The 20,065-nt window shown below is 35.7% G+C and overlaps 2 protein-coding genes across 3 annotated transcripts; both read left to right on the forward strand.

The window, feature by feature from the left end:
- The first annotated feature begins 3,705 nt into the window (after positions 1–3,705).
- Positions 3,706–10,346, forward strand: LOC133866786 (O-fucosyltransferase 7). Of its 2 annotated transcripts, none has more exons than XM_062303421.1 (12): positions 3,706–4,141; positions 4,520–4,615; positions 5,074–5,173; positions 5,259–5,326; positions 6,009–6,097; positions 6,242–6,422; positions 6,568–6,696; positions 6,799–6,932; positions 7,056–7,269; positions 8,583–8,767; positions 8,879–8,974; positions 9,700–10,346. In XM_062303421.1, exons 1-12 carry the CDS (start codon positions 3,986–3,988, stop codon positions 9,851–9,853), a joined length of 1,602 nt encoding a protein of 533 aa, XP_062159405.1. In that variant the 5' UTR covers positions 3,706–3,985; the 3' UTR covers positions 9,854–10,346. The 2 variants fall into 2 exon arrangements, with proteins under 2 accessions (XP_062159405.1, XP_062159406.1); XM_062303422.1 differs by having other exon boundaries at positions 4,108–4,141; positions 5,065–5,173.
- A 2,399-nt stretch (positions 10,347–12,745) lies between these two features.
- Positions 12,746–19,714, forward strand: LOC133865342 (thylakoid lumenal 29 kDa protein, chloroplastic). Its single transcript, XM_062301734.1, has 11 exons — positions 12,746–13,101; positions 13,342–13,446; positions 16,079–16,163; positions 16,237–16,271; positions 16,410–16,475; positions 16,581–16,621; positions 17,097–17,227; positions 17,464–17,570; positions 18,657–18,794; positions 19,153–19,287; positions 19,408–19,714. Exons 1-11 carry the CDS (start codon positions 12,994–12,996, stop codon positions 19,516–19,518), a joined length of 1,062 nt encoding a protein of 353 aa, XP_062157718.1. The 5' UTR covers positions 12,746–12,993; the 3' UTR covers positions 19,519–19,714.
- Positions 19,715–20,065: the final 351 nt, after the last annotated feature.

Consider the following 20,065-nt stretch of genomic DNA (forward strand, 5'->3'; position numbering starts at 1 on the left):
ATTTAATTTTAAAGGAGCTAGACTATATTAATGTATTTAATAGCATTACTATATATATTTGTCTTGTATGGCTTACCCCTCTTACAACATATGCGCTATAAATAGGACCTATTTGTAATACAATCAAAGACAAGTCACGTTATATGTCTCGGAATGTTACAGTGCTTTCTAATGTATAGGGAATCAAAAAGGTTTTTCTATTCATTGTTTTAATACAAAATATTTTTCTTTTATCTCTCATCTTTTTGTCTTTTAATGAGAATTGAGTTTTTGAAAAGAAAGGCACAATTTTTAAGTTTAAAACGTAAAAATCACAACTTTTAGTGTTGATGAGGTGAAAATGAGAGCTTGGTTGGAAGAAAAATTTAGAGAAGACAAATTGTCGTTCGAACTTGGGGTATAGGTGTTCTAACGAGGCACGTGTGAATCCCATTCTAACGAGCACACTCATTCGAACGCAGTTTGGATGGGCTATGACATAATGCATAATTTAGGATTTTAAAATGTTAGGGTTGGATTGATAAAAATTTGGGGACCTACATTATGCGCAAGGTATAAAAAGGAGCATGAAACCTTAAAGTAATAATTTTGCAAGCATGACCATTTTTATAAATGATATGAATGTTCATATTCTTACAAGCATGAATTGTTTTGTAATTCCTATATTGTGAACCCCAAAGTTTGGAATGAATTGCACCGACTTTTATGACATTCAATTGCATGATTTACATACATGAAAATGAAATAAAGAGACTTTCATTGACTTAGGGCCTAGGCATTAGAGATATCACTGCCTAAGTCGTAATCTCTCATTACACTTGTCATCCTAATATCCAATTTTTTTCCTAGTCTCTCGAAAACCTTTACTAACTAAAGCATCAGAGATATGCACATCCGACAAGCCTTTGTGCTCATTCTTACTCATTTTTTTTTTTTTTAACAAATCTTCTCGACCTGAACTCGTTTTGATTAAGCAAATCTCTTAATTTTTTTTAACATGTCCACACAAGAGGCAGAGGGAAGATTCGAACTAGTGACTTTCGCTTCATGAGGCGTGGTCTCCGACCGATTGAGCTACCCCTTAGAGATAGTATATCTCTCAATTGATTAGTAAATACTTTTGCAAAATGCCTAATTTCTGCTTCTTTTCATTTCATTTAGAACTTGGGTGTATTTTGAAGAGATGGAAAGTGAAATTAATAGCTATTTAACAATAGTATAAGATAAATAAATAAAATTAGAATCCGATTCTAAGTATGTACGGTGCTCTCGACAGCAATGATCATGTGCACATGCACCCACCCCATCCTTAAAATCAATGAAATTCGTCTTGACTATTCTTGAGATCCACAGCTGGGCACAACTTTTCTGATTTGGTGAGGGTGTCAACCGTCAACCTTTGGGGATTTTTTGCTTGGCCATTCACACATGGGACCGACAACCCAATGGAATTTCATGTTTCAATGGAAGACTAAAGTCCAAGTACGAGAAGTATCTACTGCCCAATCACAACTTAGACAGTTAGACCACAGATTTTGCTGAATTTTTGTTGGGTTATATACTATCATGCCTGGAAGGGTAGGGCTACATCTTTTTAGGCAAAATTTCAAACCTAATATATATATTTATTTATTTTTGTTTTTTTCACTTTTGTTTCACCCCAATCCTAATTTAATGCTTCGGCTTTAAATGTAGTGAAGATTGAGTGGTCTCGTCTGGGAGCGGAGCAAAAAATTCTTATGAGTAGAAGTTAAAGATTAAAATATTTTGTTAGTTGGGGCCGTAACCTATACCCGCCTCCATCATATAATCGTCTCTGGTCTGAGGTCTCATCATTTCATTCGAGAGCTATCTAATCATATTAGGAGAGTGAAATTTAGTGAATTTATGGCTTTGCCATAAACACATTATTTAGTTTGTTGAAGAATTGTCATTTTTCTTTTAATGAATGGATTTATTAAAGTTTGTGATTTTAAAACATTTAGTTTAAAAACACGGTTAAACATTTAGTAATATTACAGTTTGATATTTAAAATTGTGTGTGTTTGTTTGTTTATTTTTTTAACACACCCCTTTGCATGCGATTAAAACATATATATATATATATATATATATATATATATATATATATATATATATATATATATATATATATATATATTATGTTTTTAAACTGTAATTTTTTTTAAAAGCACTCTCTAATAATATAAAAATGTGACAAAATGACGCCTTTTAAGTGCACCGTTGAGTTAATGGATTTTGGGTAACACTTGGATTAACATTATAATCACCACAAGATTAAAAATCATCTTAATGCCCCATTTAAGATACATTTTGTTCCTTTCAGCGCTGGGAAGTCATATCTACCTATTTTCACTTTTAATAACATATATGCATGCCAACTACTAATGTTAGGAATTATATTTTTATGAGAAATATTTGATATCATTTTTTTTTTGTATATTTTTTGTTCATTTTCGTATAAGAGATGTGTAAATTTACCATTGAATTTATGAGACTACATGTGGTTCCACATATTAAACAGTGAATTTGCAAAAAATATGTACACGAGATGTGCAAGAGAAAGACAACAAATACATTTATGTTTTTATCCTACAAAAGTTGACGTGAATTTTAAAAAAGAAATGATATGCATGCATTCTTTATACATCTTTATAGTGATTTTAAAATCTTTCTAAAATTCAATAGTAATTTTAAAAGTCACGTCAACTTTAAAAAAATAAATAAAAAATAGTTCATAACATTTACTCGTTTATCTGTCTTAACAAATGTACAGATTATTCGAGACCTGTTTAAACAAGTAAACCCAATAAAACATAATCATATTTATTATTCCAATTCGGACAGCCAAATGAGTGGAAAAACTCTCAGATATCACGGGAGAGATATTTCCTATTAGAATGTTAGGTGGCAATATAATAAGAGTAATGTTTCTTGCACAATTCTTACATAATTTTTTACAACTCTAACAACATTTTTTTTAAGATCAACCATTGAATACTATGACCCACATATAAGAAAACAAATCCAATGATTGATCATAAAAAAATAAAATAAAATTAGAGTTATGCAAAAGTTGTATAAGAGTTGTGTAAGTGTAACAAACATTACTCATAGAATAATACCTCATTTTACAATTTGTTTTTCAAAGGGAGAACTTTACTTATAAGTCCTGAATTTTCACTCATTTTTAAAGAAGGTACATAAACTTTAAAACGTCTCAATTCGGGATGTTTATTTTTCAGAAAGTTTCAATTTCAGTCATCTATTAAATTTTTTTTATTAAATTCTATCAAAATTTTTAAAATACCACTAGGTTTATTTTTTAAAAAAAAATTTGTAAAATTTTTCAAAGATTCAGGTGTGAGTATTTTTATAACTTTCGTTAAATTCTAACAATTTTTTTTTCTTAAAAAAAATGAGGAATATTTTAAGAATTTTGATAAGATTGAACAAAAAATTTTTAAAAAAAATTGAAATTGAAACTTTCTGAAAAGTAAATACTCTAAATATTTATATACATTTTAAAATTTATATTCCTTCTTTCAAAATAATTAAAAATTTAAGGATTATAAATAAAATTCTACCGTTTTCAAATCAGCTTTCACATTTTGACTGAATTTTCTAATTGAAATTGTACAAGGATCAAAAACCTTCTCTGTCATCCCTGATATTATGAGATCCTGACTGTTGCCAACTAGATAGATACCGTCCAAGACTCCAAGCTGGTAAAGTCGAAAAAGTGCGTTACAAGAAGAGGAGAGAGGCAGGCGAACCCAAAAGCCAAAAGCCAAAAACCACCTCCAGCCGGCCGCACGGAGAGCGGCAGACAACGAGACACCAGAATGAGCCGCAATAGTAACCAGACCGTGTGAATGGCCGAGTCGGCGCCATTGTTCAGTCGCCGAGAGCCTTCCTGAAAGGTGAAAAGATAGAGCCTTTGGTGAGAGAGAGAGAGAGAGAGATGAAGAGGCGCAGGTGGAGGCCCTTGGCGCTACTGCGGAAGCTGCTCACGTGCGCCATCTGCGCAATAGCCCTCGTGGCTCTCCTCTCCGCGCACGTCCACGTTTTCCCTTCCTCCCAAGTCCCTAACTTCTCTGACCCCTACAAGCTCCCCACGGTAAAACACACTCTCTTCGCCACCTTTATTATCCTCTCTTTCTTCCGACAAAATTCTAGGGTTTCCGTTTTCTGATCAGGAAATTTTCGCTCTCCTTCTACAAACTTCTGTGATCTCCAGCTCTTCCAAAATTTATGTTTATGTATTTTGTTTAGTTCATGTTTTTGGTATCGGTGTGATTCGGATTTAGTATATATTCCTTGATTCTGTTTTGAGGTCAGGTATGTATGCTTATTGACTTATAAGCATCAACGTATTAGTAGTAGTCTTGTTTTTCTGGGTCTTATATTTTACGTTTTGTGTTTTGTGGATCAGTGTGTTGGGTACTTAGATTGGGTATTTTTCTGATCTGAGATATTATTTTGTAATATTCTGTAGCAACGTGAATTCAAACAGAGATTGGGCACAGAGCGAAGCTGGACACAAGAGCTCACTCCGCCCCATTTGTCCAAAGCTCCTAGCTCTTCTCGCCAGGTCTACTGTTTCTATCGTTAGTCCTATTATTAAGTTGTTTATGTACTGGGTTTGGTTGCTAATGGAATTTGGATAATATAAGAAATTTCGTGGTTGTAGATTTTAAAGTTTTTATTATCTGGGCTAGAGTGAGACTGTTTAAAGTAATGCCGTTCAGTTGAATGGAATTTTATATTAGGACGACAAGTGCAATGTAGAGCATAACACTCAAAATATCAGTTTTTTTTTTCGTCCAATTTTTTAAGCAACCAAACAAAGGTAGTTTTACTGATGTTTTATTGTTTCCAGAAAAAGAGGAAGTTTTTAATCTCTTTCTAAAATATGGATTTGATTCGTTCTTTGAGTTACCTTAGTGTTGTTCTTACTTACTAGCAGGTCAAGTCTCTCAGGTTTAGGTGTACATGTTGATACGAAGTAGTCATGCATCTTTCATGTTTTCACTCCTTTAGATTTGACAGTTGGGTCGTGCTAGTGGGATTTCGGAGTTGTTCAAGCTATGGAAGCCTCCACCAAATCGTGATTTTGTGCCATGCGCCATGCCTAGCCCTAATTATACATGTAAGGAATGGACCGATCTCAAAATGTGTTGGCGTATGTGAAATCCTTGTGTACTTACTTTCTGATTTTACTATTGTTTATCTAGCTCCTGTAGAGTCGCGAGGTTACCTTCTGGTCCATACAAATGGTGGCCTCAACCAGATGCGTGCTGGGGTCTGTACTACACCCTCTGCCCTTGCCTTTCTCTCTTTGTCTCATTTGATAAAATCGATTGGTATTGTATTTGCAAGAATATTATTTTTGAATTTGTATACATCCTAATAATTTTGAATCTGTCTTTGATTGCTGTGAAGTTGTGAAGTGAGAAACTAGAAATACAACAGCCAGTCTCCAATATGAATTGTTATAATGTCGCACCAAGTTACCATATACCTTTATATCCCATATGAGTCTGGAAGTCCCAATATTAATGTTGGATGTTACAGTGTTTGTTGGGATACACATGCAGAAATAAGGGTATCTGTGGGATGTTGTGGATTAGACTTCCTGCAAGCCTTTTGATTGCAGTGTTAGTAGTGCTTTGCTATAGTCATTAGCAATGACAGTGGTTTCAAAATTGCTTGCCTTTACTGCTCTAGGACTCAATTGAACATATTTCAATTAATTATGAGAAATCCTACTAGTTTTGGTCCTGCTTACAAACCCTTTTCACTGTCTGTTCTTTGGATTAATATGAAAACATTTTATAAGTGATACTCTAGTTGGGTGGTGTTTTTGACAATGTTACAGACATTTGCCAAAATCTACCTGAACGTATCAGTTATAGATATCTTGGTGAATAATTTATCTGGCTACTTTTTGGAGCTTAATAAGGTTACTCATTCTTGAATTGCAGATATGTGACATGGTAGCTGTAGCTCGTATCATAAATGCGACTCTTGTAATTCCAGAACTTGATAAGCGGTCATTTTGGCAAGACTCTAGGTAGAAATCTTTTCTCTCTCTTCCTCTCTCTCTCTCTCTCTCTCAAAAAAAAAAAAAAAAAAAAAAAAAGGAACAAGAAAGAAAATTCTGTGTCATGTTCTACATGAATGATGCAATACTTAGATTTATTTTTGCAATATGCAGCAACTTCTCAGATGTTTTTGATGAAGATCATTTTATTTATGCTCTGGCCAATGATGTAAAAGTTGTAAAAAAGCTTCCTAAGGAACTGGCTACAGCTACTAGAGCAGTGAAGCATTTTAGAAGCTGGTCTAGCATGGATTATTACCAGGAGGAGATAGCTAGCATGTGGGAAGATTATCAGGCATATTCATTTGAATCCTTCTGGTCCTTCTTTTTTTTTAATTGTAAAAAAGAAAAAGAAAATCAAGCATCTTGTTTATTCAGCTCTCTTTGTCAGGTTACTAATATACTTTAATGCAATTGTATTGTAAAATATTTATTATCAGGTTATTCGTGCTGCCAAATCTGATTCTCGTTTAGCAAATAACAATTTACCCCCAGACATCCAGAAATTGCGCTGCCGTGCTTGTTATGAAGCTCTCCGTTTTGCACCTCAAATTGAAGCAATGGGAAAAGTAATTTGACCTAAATGCTCATCTGATTTCTGGAGTGGCTTTATCTATCTCTATTGTGTCCTATGCAACAACCATTATTAATTCTTTTCACCAATGTTCTAGTTGTTGGTCAATCGGATGAGGTCCAATGGTCCTTACATCGCTCTGCATTTACGGTATGAGAAGGACATGCTTGCCTTTAGTGGCTGCACACATGATCTGTCTCCAGATGAAGCTGACGAATTAAGGATGATCAGGTTTGAGATGCTTATTGTTGTTTTTCTGAATAATCAGTTAATTTTCATGAATCCATTTGTAGAACGGCCCATTTTTCTTGATGCCAACACTTTTTATCTATTAATTTTATTCTTAACTTGAAGGGAGAACACTGCACACTGGAAAATAAAGGAGATTGATTCTTCAGAACAGAGAGCCAAAGGTTACTGCCCTTTAACTCCTAAGGAAGTCGGAATTTTTCTCTCTGCTCTTGGATACCCATCAAACACCCCTATATACATTGCTGCTGGAGAGATATATGGGGGTGATTTGCATATGGCTGATCTGCGATCCCGCTATCCCATATTAATGAGCAAGGTATGAACCTGCATTCTCATGCTTGATTTCCTCATATTGAGGAAAAATGTGAGTGTCCTGTTCTTAAAAGAACCATGTAGATCAGTTTTGTCCAACATTTTCGGCGGATCTGTGGTTCACTTTCTTATGCTAATGGTTTCTCAGACTAGTCTCAAAGGGAGTGAAATAACAATTATCATCACAACTGCAAGTTTTGGACGGTATCATGTGCATTTCACATGTTTCCGCTTTGCAAATTGAAATTGTGTACAAAGAAGTGCATTGTTTACAGTGGTAAGCATTGCAAATGGAAACCACTAGGCTCTTATGAGCCTTCTCCTGGGCAGTCGCTTCCAGCATGTACATGCCTTTCAAATTGGTGAACCCATTGCATTTGGGCTTGGGATGTCAAGTGTTTGAGCTTGATGCGAGATTTATGTGTGAGGTCAGGGTTCATACATAAATCCATGCTTTCAAGATAAGTGAATCTGGGTGTCTGCTAAGAAAATCAAAATATGGAGTTATCTGAATTCTTGAACAAGTTATCCGTGTACTTAGGTCAGCCCCAAGAACAAGGAATATCGTTTTAACAATTTACAAGGTTTGCCTTGATAAATATATGACATATGGATAGCGTGTTTTACATGTTGTCCATAAATAGAGTTGGAATCCTAATTTGATTGGATTGTTTGGTCTACCTCTATCTGATGCTTATGCCTAATAATTAGATTATGTCATGTGGAACTTAATTGCTCCATCGAGCTTCTGATGGCTTCATAGCTCTAGTACTCATGGTAAGAACAATATCTATGTTCTATATGCATTTACTCGGTCATAGTTGATTGACATTGAAGAGAGAAGCAAGAAAGTTATAATTTGATGAATTTTCTCATGACAGAGAAGCAAGTTGGGTGACATTTACTTACTTATCAAAAAAAAGTTGGGTGACATTTACTTAAATACATAAACAATGTTACAGAAAAAAGCCAGCTCAAATTCACAAATATCATCAGATACCTAGAAATTAGATACTTGCTACCAATCGTGATGAACGGACCTCATCTAGATTACTTGAATAACTACTTTACTAAACAAAACCCGTGGGACGTTGAAGTTCAAATAACGCTCTTTTTCTTTAATTTCTAGCAATTGTGCTCTCTCTCTATCTCTCTCTCTCTGCTCATTAAATTTGAAAAATATTTTTCTTTTGAATTCTGTTTCCCTTTTATAGTCACCTATACTTATGGGGGAAGGGAGAGGGCTGCTAAGGGCCTAAAAGGGGGGGAAAAAAGAAGAAAAAAGAATGATTTGGAACTAATATGATCCCTTTGCAGGAAAAATTGGCATCTGTTGAGTTGCTTGAGCCTTTTATGGATCATGCCTCTCAACTTGCTGCGCTTGACTGCATTGTATCTGTTGAAAGTGATGTATTTATTCCATCGTACTCCGGGAACATGGCAAGGGCAGTTGAAGGTCATCGTCGTTTTCTTGGGCATAGGAAAACAATATCTCCTGACAGGCAAGACAGTTTCTTTTTAGGAGTTTAGCTAGGATTAAATGACTTTCTATCTAGCATGCATACCCCCATCAGGTAATGTATAATAATGTACTTGTCCTTTTTGTCCATCAGGAAAGCTCTTGTTCGTCTCTTTGACAAAATTGAGCAGGGAACCATGAAAGAAGGCAAAAATTTATCAAATCGAGTTATTGAAATCCATAAAAAACGGTATGTGGTATTGATGAGTTTATAGGTTTTATAACTAGCAGTAGCTACACATTGGACATTGGATATACTATTTGTTATTTTGGTGGGATGTCTTGACTGTCGATCAATAATTCGCCTTTGAGGATTGTTCTAAGCAGTAAGCACCCTTTTGGTACATCTTGCATATATTTCATTTGCAATTTCCTACCTTCAGGCCCTCTTTGAGTTGGTCTTGCATCATTTCCCAGGGTGCTTAAGAGCAGAGGCCCGGAGACTGGCTCTCATTTGCAACTCTCATTGGCTCTCTGTTCTTCCTTTTATCTTTTCTTTCTTTTTCTTTTTCTTTTCTTTTCTTTTCTTTTCCTTTTTTTTTTTTTTTTTTTTTTTTTTTTTTTTTTTTCACTTCACACCAGTTGTGATGATAAAAGAATGATAATTTTGGGCATTTGATGGATTTGCATGGAGAACTTGGTGGGGCTTTTTTGTATTTTGGCCATCACCAGTGGTAGGAGTGACTACCAGTTTCTGGATGACCCTTGAGATGGTCTCCTGCTGTGTCAAAGTGTCATTGACTTGTGCAGCACGTGTTTCAGGGTTACGGCGGGGAATTCTTTTTGTTTCCCCATGGTTAAAAGTTATGGTGGAGAATTAATTTTTCCAGTTTCTTAGTAGTTTATGTTATGATAAATCATATGGCAACCTTATATACTTCGATTTGGTTTTTGTTTGTTACTTTGGTTGCACAGGCAAGGATCTCCAAGGAAGAGAAAAGGCCCCATTTCAGGAACCAAGGGCATGGATAGGTTTCGTTCAGAAGAGGCCTTTTACGTAAACCCTTTACCGGATTGTTTATGTCGGATGGAATCACCAAATATAAACGCCTCACACGATATCAAGTAGATTAGGAATGCAGAACAATTCCCCTTGAAAACGGTTCCTGTGTTGGTTGGGTGTTGGCATATTGCACACTCAACACAATTTTTTGAAGCAATACAAGGTGGTTGTGCTGCTGCCATTATACACAAGCTGGTTGTGCTGCTGCCATTATTCAATCGTAATTTGTTGAAGCATTACAATTTGGTTGTGCGACTGCCATTATACGCATTGAGTTGTGGTGTTTATATTCTGAGCCTAAAGAAAGCTGGGGCGGATGTAGGAAATAGATGAAGAGGAGAATTGCGTTATAGTGCAGGGCAGGAATGGGATCACCACGGACGGGGCCTTCCATGCTATTTTTACGCTTGAAGTTGGCCAGGTTTGAAAGAGCTGCATAGGAAATTCATCGGGGATACCATACTGTATTTCTGCTTTGTTAGGAATCTGTACACCATGTATGTAGTATTTCATTCCTAGGTCATTGAATGCAATAAAATTGAAAATCAGTTTTTTCCTTCGTTCTTTTATTTACTCGAATTCTACCGTTCTTTTCTTCTTTCCTGGTGCTCGGTCTGGTTTAGATGATGCTGTCTTTTAGGGCTTGTTTGATTTGTGAAATATATTATTGGAATAGAATGACTATTCTTTTGGAATAATCATTCTTTATTTAGAAGGGACCTATTCTTAGGAATTAGGGCCGGCAAAATAGGTCTGCGGGTTGACCCGTTTAAGCTAGACTCAAATACAACCCGTTTATGTTAACGGGTTAGGGTTCTAGACACGACAATTTTAAGGGTTACCCGACATGAACCGTAAAACCTGTTTAGCATAATGGGTCGTATCGGGTTGACATGACCCTTTTGGCCTGTTTAGACTTCTAAGACTCAAATGAACTACTACTTCATCATTCATGGTATAAAAGGAAAGAAAATTTCTAGTCCACTGGACTACCGTTTTGCAGGGAAGGAAAAGTGTTGAATGACAACTAATTAGATAAGCGAACAACAAACAATAGGTTACAAATAATGAACGTGAAAGTTGGAAACCACTCCTAGAATAGCAGAATTCCACCAACCAGCAAAAAACATTTTGCAAGAGTTAGGGACCAAACAGTTAATTAACACATAAATGAATTAACTAAAAAAACATATGCTTAAACTGCTCAGAAAAAAAGAAAAAGAAAAAGGAGGGAAATAAGAAGAAGATTAACATATCGGCGGTACCGGATGTGATATCAGCGAAATAGAGAGAGAGAGAGAGCGGCAGAGCGACGTTGGTAGCGTAGCAAAGAGACAGGGAGGGCTGCTCCGAGCGGAGAGCAGGGAGAGAGAGCGTCGAGCGGGAGGAAGAAGAAGGGGCGCAGCCGGCGTTGAAAAAGAAGAAAATGGAAGAAGAAGAAGAGGGGCAACGCTGATTGCTAAAGGAAAAAGAAAAGAAGTAACGAAGTTAGGGTTTTTGTTTTTTGTGTGTTTTCTGCTAATAGTAAATAGTAAATTAGTAATAATCCAATATTTTCATTTCCTTTTTCTTAAAAAATAAAAAAATAAAAAACTTAATCGTGTTTGGCGGGTCACCCACAGGTGACCCGTGACACGACCCGTCAGACCGAGCTAAATGGGTCGACCCATTTATGACCCAAACCCGTTTAAAGTAAACTCAAACCCGTTAATTTTGTGTCGAGTCATGTCAAAATTGTTAGCCCTACTAGGAATAGCTATTCCTTTCTAAAATATGAGAGGAATAGTTATTCATGAGGGATAAACAACATTTTCAAAAAAAAAAAAAAATCCTTTAATTTTGTTCATACTAAACTTAAAAAAACAAATAAATAAATAAATTAAGAACACATTCATTCCATGGGTGTCTGGCCACCCACTGGAAACCACAGGTGTGGCTAAGACCACCCACGATGGGATTCGGGGGTGATTACGGCCACCCCTGTTGCTTGTTGAGGATGGTCTTGGCTACCCACGATGACATCGAGAGTGGCTGCAACACCCCTGGAGGACCTCACAGGTCCAACACGAGGTACTTCGGGTGTGCTGAGACCATCTTTGGGGTTTCCTATAGGTGGCCAACCACCCACAGATTTAACGTCGTCATCTTATTTTTATTTTTTATTTTTTAAGATTTCAGTTTTAGAAAAATAAGAAATCATGTGGGTTTTTTTTAGTAATTTTGGTTCAATTTTCAATTATGGTATGTATTGTCACTAAATTAAAGAATATGAATAACTATTCAATTCCATCATTCTTTATTTCTAGTAATAAATATTCATTTTCCTAATGGAATATTCATTCTATGTATCAAACGAGACCTTAGTCTTGAGTTTTGCAACAATTCTTCGACAGTTAAGACTGATAATTTTTTATACGATTTACTAACCTGACACGAAATTAGTGGGTTAAGATTGAAAAATCTGATCTGTTTAATTAAATGAGACAGGTTAGGATTGACTTATATAATTTTATATTCATATGTTGATATGACTTGAACCTAACATCAAACATAAATTAATACTCTAGGCCACGTTTGGTATGCAAAATAGCCGACTAGAATGGAATGGGTCGCACACTAGGCATTGAAATAGCCATTCTCATGGGAGTGACCATTTCTTAAATTGAGGAATACTCATTCTTTTAAAAAAAATAGAAGAATAAATATTCATAGGAATAAAATGGGTTTTTAAAAAACCCATGATTTTTTTTATTATTTTTGTAAACCTAAAATTAAAAAAAAAAAAAACAAAAAAATCGAAATACTATATGGCCAGCCTATATATATATATATATATATATATATATATATATATATATATATATATATATTAATTATTATTTTTGTTTTTAAATTTTGGGTATTTTAATAAGTTTGATCAATTTCAAATGAGTTGTATCATCAATCTTGTGTTGTCTGTTACCCTAAATTTGGGAGAGAGGATTGCACAATCAGAATCCTTTCCCGGTGACAAGCTAGTCGATTAAAAGCGCCGGTGTCGGTTTGTCGATATCCGATTGAAGATATTTTCGGATCCCACTTGACATGACAGCGTACTTGGATAACAAAAGATAGGATATCGGATATCATGAACTCAATTGCGCACTCCACACAACATAAACTGCTCGAGAATTTTCTCAGAAGACAGAGAGACACAGAAAGAAGCAATGGGGGTCTCCTTCCTCTCAACTTTCACTCCTTTGCTTTCCCTTGTTCCTGTCCCATCTCACAGGACAGCTACCATTGCTGCTGCCACCAGATATCCCTCTCATGCAGTAAGTTTGCCATATCTATACGAGAGTGCGTGTTTGAAACAGTACAAATATAAAAAAAAAAAAATTCTCTACATTTTCTCTAACTGTGTTAAAGGTATCATTTCCATTTCTGTGAGAAATGGGCTTCAGTTAAATTCCGTAACAGGATTCTTGTTACTTAGCTCTGTGTGAATCAAGATGTTTGAAGCCATACCATGCCATTTGCTTGCTTATCATGATAGTTGCTTTGCGAAATGTCAGGTTACAATTTGTTGTTACAAAATGGAAACTGATGTTACTGCTGAGGATGAGGATCGGTTCCGTAGGAGGGACATTCTTAAATGTTTTGGTGTTACCATTGGCATGGTGAGAACATTCCTTCATTTACTTAAACATAAATTATGTTTTAGCAATTTCACTTTTTAATTTCAAAGAAGAGGAAGGGCCCTTGTTTCTGAGGTGGACATTGATTCTGTCTACTTACCATGGCATTAAGTGGTCACAGATCCTTGAAGTAGATATTGACTGAACTTATATGTCTATTCCATTACCAGTGTGAGTAAACACTCAGAAAAATGTATAATTTGTGCATTTGATCCGTCCAATCATTGGTAGGTTGTAACCTTATGTGCAACCTTCCACGTTTCTTCGAATATAAGCTGAATGTAAAGTTTTAAAATTGTTAAAATTTTTACCATTTTTTTTTTTACATGTCATATCATGAGTTAAATTTGTGTAACTTGAAGAAGAGGAGAGGAAAAGAGAGAACGGAGAAAGAAGGAATTGTATTCTTCCTTATACATCTAACATGCAACATCTACATGTGTTTAAATATAAAAGTAATACAAATTGTTAGGAACAATAGTAATGACAATAAAAATCAAAGAATAATGGCAACAAACTCAAAGGATCAAATCAGATAAGAAATTAACTAAGTTTTCTTCTTCAGCATTCCCCCTTGAGCTAAGACAAAGATATCTCACAATCCCATCTTGCATAAGGCTATATGAAGAACAGTGTTGGACACTCCCTTCGTTAAAATATTGGCAGGTTGTTCTCTAGTCTTCATATACGGTGTACAAATTAATTCGTATGCAATTTTTCCTTATCAACTTCAATGTGTTTAGTTTTTAACCCCGCTCAAGTGGTAAGGGCCTTGGTCTTGGTGACATTTTCATCAGGTCTAAAGTTTGAATCCTCTTAGGTGCAAACATTTCTTTGGGGCCAGTCCGTCGGCAAAGCTGGAGTATTTCCCGATTCGTGTGGAGGGGGCGCTTTGCACGGGTTTGAGTTTATCCGAAATGGGTGGGTACACGAACCGGATTATCAGGTCTAAAGTTTGAATCCTCTTAGGTGCAAACATTTCCTTGGGGCTAGCCCACGGGCAAAGCTGGAGTATTACCCAATTCGTATGGAGGGGGCACTTTGCACGGGTCTGAGTTTATCCGAAATGGGTGGGTACACGAAATAGCTTTGCTTTGGAGGGGTTCCTCGTCATAAAAAAAGAAAAAAAGAAAGAAAAAAAAAAGTGTTTAGTTTGGTTATGTTGAACCGGATTATGAGCAGTATTAATTGTAGCCTTATTTTCGCAATATAATCTCATAGGATCCTTATAATCATATCCAAGTTCTTTCTTCAATAGTATCTTCATTCACAATAATTCACATACCTTGTGTGCCATGGCTCGAAATTCAGCTTCTACACTTGATCTGGTAACCACTGATTGTCTATTAGTACGTCAGGTAACTAGATTTCCTCCTACAAAAGTGCAATATCATGGAGTGGATCTCCATTCCGTGACTGACCCAACCCAATCCGCATTTGTAGAGGACTATTTTCAAGTGATCATGTTGGGAGAACAACTCCTTACCTAGTGAAGATTTCATATAACAAAGAATTCTGTAAACTGCTTCTATATGAGACTCCTATGGTGAATGTATAAATTGGCTTACTACATTAATTGCATAGACAATGTTTGGACGAGTGTGGGACAAATGGACTAACTTGCCAACTAGTTGTTGATATCTGCTTTTATTCACCTAGGACTCTCATCACTCTCTCCTAACTTCTTATTTTGCTTTATTGGGTTGTCAACTCCCTTTTAACCGGGCATTCCTGTTTCCTTGAGTAGATCAAGAACATGTTTCCTCTGAGAGATGAATATACCATGTCTTGATCTAGCAACCTTAATGTCCGGAAAATATTTTAAGCTTCCTAAGAGCACTCACAATGGCCTCTTCATATTTAGCTTATCTCTACATTTTTAACAAAAACCACAAAAATGCCCATAAAACAAACTCTTTAGCAAATGTTAAACTTAAAAAAGAACATTTGTCAGATTTTCTCTTTAGATTTAAAGAGCTAAAAAGACAATGTTATAATTTTTTTAATACTATTTGCAAACCGTGCCAACCTTTTCCCTCTTGGCACCACAAATATATTCATGGTAGTTATTTTTGTGATAAAAAAAATATTATTTATTTGAAGTAGAGAAACATTTAGAGAGTTAACTTTTTTAAGAGTTTTAAAAAGTGACTAGCTAAATCAATAAAAGTAGTTTTTTAGAGTTAGATTTGGAGAAATTATGAAGAGGTCATTGTGAGTGCTCCAAGTCTTTTATCTCAAACTCATTGACAAGATATTTTCTTAACTAGTGCATTTTTTTTTTTCATCATTTTCGGTCAGTACTATGTCATCCAAATAAACAATGAGTAGTTACCTTTCCTTTTTAAAAAAACGTTTGATGAAAAATGTGTGATCAGCTTCATTCAACTCAACAAAGCCTCTTATCCCCCCACAGTGGATTGCAGTTGAAAAAAAAATGACATTGCCCAAAACAATGGTGCTTCTAATAGATTTCAAATATCTGAATTAGAAACTCTTTTCTCAGTCGAATCATGTATGTGCACACACACAAGCACATATTTAAATAAATATACAATGCTTTGGCATAGAATGATGTTTTGATGAGTTTCTTCCTATTGTGATCTTCTTTTAGGAATTAATGGCAAGCTCTGGATTATTTGTGGAAAAAGCTAGTGCTGCTGATTTGATACAACTAAGACAGCGTTCTGAATTTCTTTGTGAGTTCTTCAAACACTACTTTTTCATGCTGAAATGAGCTATTGATCCATATTCACAGCTCCTTCTTTACAGCTAGTATCAAGAGGACCCTGTCTACGGCTATAAAGGTAAGTCCCGTTAGCATGCACCATGTTTAATTAAAATTGTTGCAGTATTTTTACAATTAGACTATTTATAGATTGAAGATGATACTGTCATACCCTTTTTTAGGATGTTGTCACTTTTTCTATCTATTGCTGTTTCAGGGAAGTCCAGACCTTATTCCACCCATATTAACTTTGGCACTGAATGATGCCGTGACTTATGATAAGGTCAGATAAAATCTCTACTTGAAATTTTACATGGATGCTGGATAATTCCTTTACTTTGGTAAGCAAGAGGAAAGGACAATACTGATGTACTTCTGAATTTTGTAGGCAACAAAATCTGGGGGCCCAAATGCATCCATACGGTTCAGGTTCATGTTACTAATGGCACTATCTCTTTTAAGTCCAAGAATAAAACTTCAGAGTTCTGCCTCCTGTAATCTAAAAGTAAAATTCTGGTGTGGGTATGGAAGCTTAAACTGGTCCTAGTATGTGAATCCCACTGAAGAGTTAGAAATATATGCTCTGTCCAAACCTACCTGTCAGCTGCAGATATGACATTTTAGAATGCTTAGCCATGCCAGTTTTTGGGCTCTTTAAGTGTCCATCTACTAATTTACTTTGTTACTGAAGCGTCAAGGATTTTAGCAGTTTAGGTGTTATGTGGGTGGGAAGACCTAAAAATGCACATATAATTCTGAGTTGTTAATGATTTATTTAAGTACATTTGGACATTAAGTTACTTTAGCATCCTAACCTTTCCTTTTCTTCACTTAAAAGCTTTCGTAGTTTAGCTTCTTGAAAATTTACCTTAATTTTCTTCTCCATGTTTTTTCTTGCCTGAAGTTCAGAGTTAAGTAGGCCTGAAAACAAAGGGCTTTCTGCTGCTTTGAATTTATTAGAGGAAGCAAAGAAAGAGATAGATTCATATTCCAAGGGTGGACCGATTTCCTATACAGATCTCATCCAATATGCAGGTTTCATTTTAACTATTGCCAAGTTCAAACTACGAACCATAGATATGACAAACATTCTATGTATTGCTTGTGCAGAGGTACTGTACAATAGCCAATATAATAGGTTCTTAAACATCCTTTCATTACGTCTATCTAGCATGAGCTAGTATGGAAGATGAACAGAGTGTGGAGTGCATGTGTCTATGCCTGTGCATGTGTGCTTTTGCCCCTGACTCAGGTACCTTCATTCTATGTAGCGCAAGGTGCCCTCAAGGCTACATTCCTAGCTTCTGCCATTCGTAAATGTGGTGGGAATGAAGAGAAAGGGAACTTGTTATATACTGCATATGGTTCAAGTGGGCAGGTTTGTTTCTCAATTCTTGTTGTGTCATTGCTGGGATATTCAGTGTCGTTCTTAACTCATGCATTTATGTTTCTTTATATGGATATCCCCAACATCAGCTTTATGCTCTCATTCGATTACTAAATGCCATTTTTAAAGCTTTAACTGGTTATTGTGTATTCATGGCCAATTTCAACTTTGAGTAGTGGTTAACAAGATAGTGACACTACTGAAGTTCTGTTTATCTTTCTGATTTGTGTTAGTTGGAATCATTGTATTTTCCTTTGGGTTTCTGGACTTAAGTTTGTGTGTCAGCAAGTGCATAATAGCAGCACTTGTGCAAGCACTCTGATTATGTCACGAGGGAAGATAAAATCTGTCATGTGCATTTTAGGAAAAACGAAAGAAATACCTTTGAATGTTTTCATGTCTGTTCAGAATGACAAGAAGTGTGCAGCTAGGATGCAGGCCAAGGGGTTTGTTCACTAATTGACTTATCATATTTTCTTACATGTCAAGCTTACTCACTTTCACAAGCTCTCTCTTTCTCCCCTTTCCCTTGCACACTGGTAAACATCTTACATAAGTAGTTGACAATTAGAGCAATTCTGTTTAACTTGATGTGGATGATTAAAAGAGAAATTAATGTTTGCCTCAATTTCTTTTGGAAGCTTTACCTTCCAAAAGAAATTTCCTTGATGTTCCTTATTGAAGTTTCAAGTCTCTTTATCTTCACGTGTGTCTTTGAGTTTGTTTCTCACTTGCATAGAATTAGATTATGAGAATCTTAAGGATGTATCATAATCAAAATTTATTAAATAAATGTGTTTTCTCATTTGTAATCGTTTTAATTGGTGCAAACTAGTCTAATTCTTTAATTTTGAATGAGACGTATCATTATCCCCCCAAGTAAGATCCAAACCTACAACCATTTAATTAACAGCCGTCTGCTCTGCTACTGAGCTACTGAGGAACAACAAGAGATTAAGTCTCATAAAGTTCAAACCATCATAGTCTTTGTGAATTGTGATGAAGTAACTGGATATTAGTTGAAAGAATTGGATCTGTAAATTGATCGTTTAGTCACACAACCGTTATTGCGTACAGTGGGCGTTGTTCGACAAGCAATTTGGAAGGGCAGATGCCCAAGAGCCAGATCCAGAGGGAAGGGTTCCCCAATGGCAGAAAGCGAGTGTTAAGGAAATTAAAGACAAGTTCTCAGCTATTGGCTTTGGTCCACGCCAGGTATTTTTGTCAACTGTGATACTTTTGCTGCACCAATTATATTTCAGGTCTCGTTTCTTTCCCAACAATTATGTGTACTAGTAACCTATGACCAAAACAAATAACCCCAGAATGCACAGCCCACTGCCAAATGTACAAAATTTAAATAAAGAGTAGTTTCTTTGCTGATTGAAATTTTGGATGCGTTGTACTTTCTGCATCCAAGAATAATCCATGTCAGTTTAAGCTTTCTTTTCAATAAACAATTCAAAGGATGAAACACAAAAAGGGCTAAAAAATGAAATAAACAAGAACAACATTGTTCCTTTTAATGAAAAGCCGTTAGTACTAACTGATATTTGTTTGCTTGTGTGGCCAGGTAGCTGTGATGTCTGCATTCATGGCTCCAGATCAGGCTGCAACTGAGGCCTTCTTGGCCACTGATCCGGATGTTTCTCCATGGGTTCAGAAATATCAACGGAGCAGAGAAACCGTATCTCAGACGGATTATGAGGTCAGTGACATTTTCTTGCATGTATTTCCAAAAGGGAAAAAAGGATTTTACTTGGATCTGATGGTAGTGATTCAGTAATCGAGCAAAAATGATGTAAAATGCAAATTGATTCTCTTTCAGGTTGATCTGATAACGGCGCTCACAAAAATGAGTTGCTTGGGTCAGCAAATCAATTACGAGGCATATACATATCCCGTGAAAAAAGTTGATTTGGGCAAACTCAAATTATAGAGGATGCAAATAGCCTGTGCAAAGTAGCACCGCCGCCAAGGAAGGAACTTATTTGTTTGAAACATGTTATGCTGAAACATCCGCTAGCCTTCAGTTTTTGTGGGATCCTTTTGCAAAACGGTTTGTTTTTGAGATCAAAAGTGGGAAAATCAGGCAATCAAGTGTTTCTTATTTCTAATGAATGCTTCAATCCTAACATTTGCCAAACTAGATAAGCAAAAGCAGAGAAATAAGCATGACGGACTGACAAAAGTTCTTAGCATCTGAACTACCTGACCGCCTTAGCACTTTTTGTCTTATATGGTATACCATTATTAGATTTTGATTTAATAATAATTTTAAGAGCTACATTAATTTTGGGTGGACAAAAGGAGGACACAAGGGTAATATATAGTATTATTCTATTTCCCTTTCATCTATAAGGGATGGCCGAGAGTTACCCGGTTTTTTTTTTTTTGTTTTAAAAAAGTAGTTAGAAATAATGGAAAGGAAAGAGTATTTACATTTTCTGTGTCATTTTTGTATTTCTTGGAAGGATAAGTGAAGG

This window comes from Alnus glutinosa, chromosome 4 (assembly GCF_958979055.1).
Source record: "Alnus glutinosa chromosome 4, dhAlnGlut1.1, whole genome shotgun sequence".
NCBI classification, from domain to species: domain Eukaryota; kingdom Viridiplantae; phylum Streptophyta; class Magnoliopsida; order Fagales; family Betulaceae; genus Alnus; species Alnus glutinosa.

Bases quoted from the DNA above. Each gene is read 5' to 3' on its own strand.
- LOC133866786 (XM_062303421.1), top strand. From the start codon at position 3,986: ATGAAGAGGCGCAGGTGGAGGCCCTTGGCGCTACTGCGGAAGCTGCTC. The intron at 4,142-4,519 runs GTAAAACACACT...AATATTCTGTAG, and splicing joins ACCCCTACAAGCTCCCCACG to CAACGTGAATTCAAACAGAG. The intron at 7,270-8,582 runs GTATGAACCTGC...ATCCCTTTGCAG, and splicing joins ATCCCATATTAATGAGCAAG to GAAAAATTGGCATCTGTTGA.
- LOC133865342 (XM_062301734.1), top strand. From the start codon at position 12,994: ATGGGGGTCTCCTTCCTCTCAACTTTCACTCCTTTGCTTTCCCTTGTT. The intron at 16,476-16,580 runs GTCAGATAAAAT...TGAATTTTGTAG, and splicing joins ATGCCGTGACTTATGATAAG to GCAACAAAATCTGGGGGCCC. The intron at 16,622-17,096 runs GTTCATGTTACT...TCTTGCCTGAAG, and splicing joins AATGCATCCATACGGTTCAG to TTCAGAGTTAAGTAGGCCTG.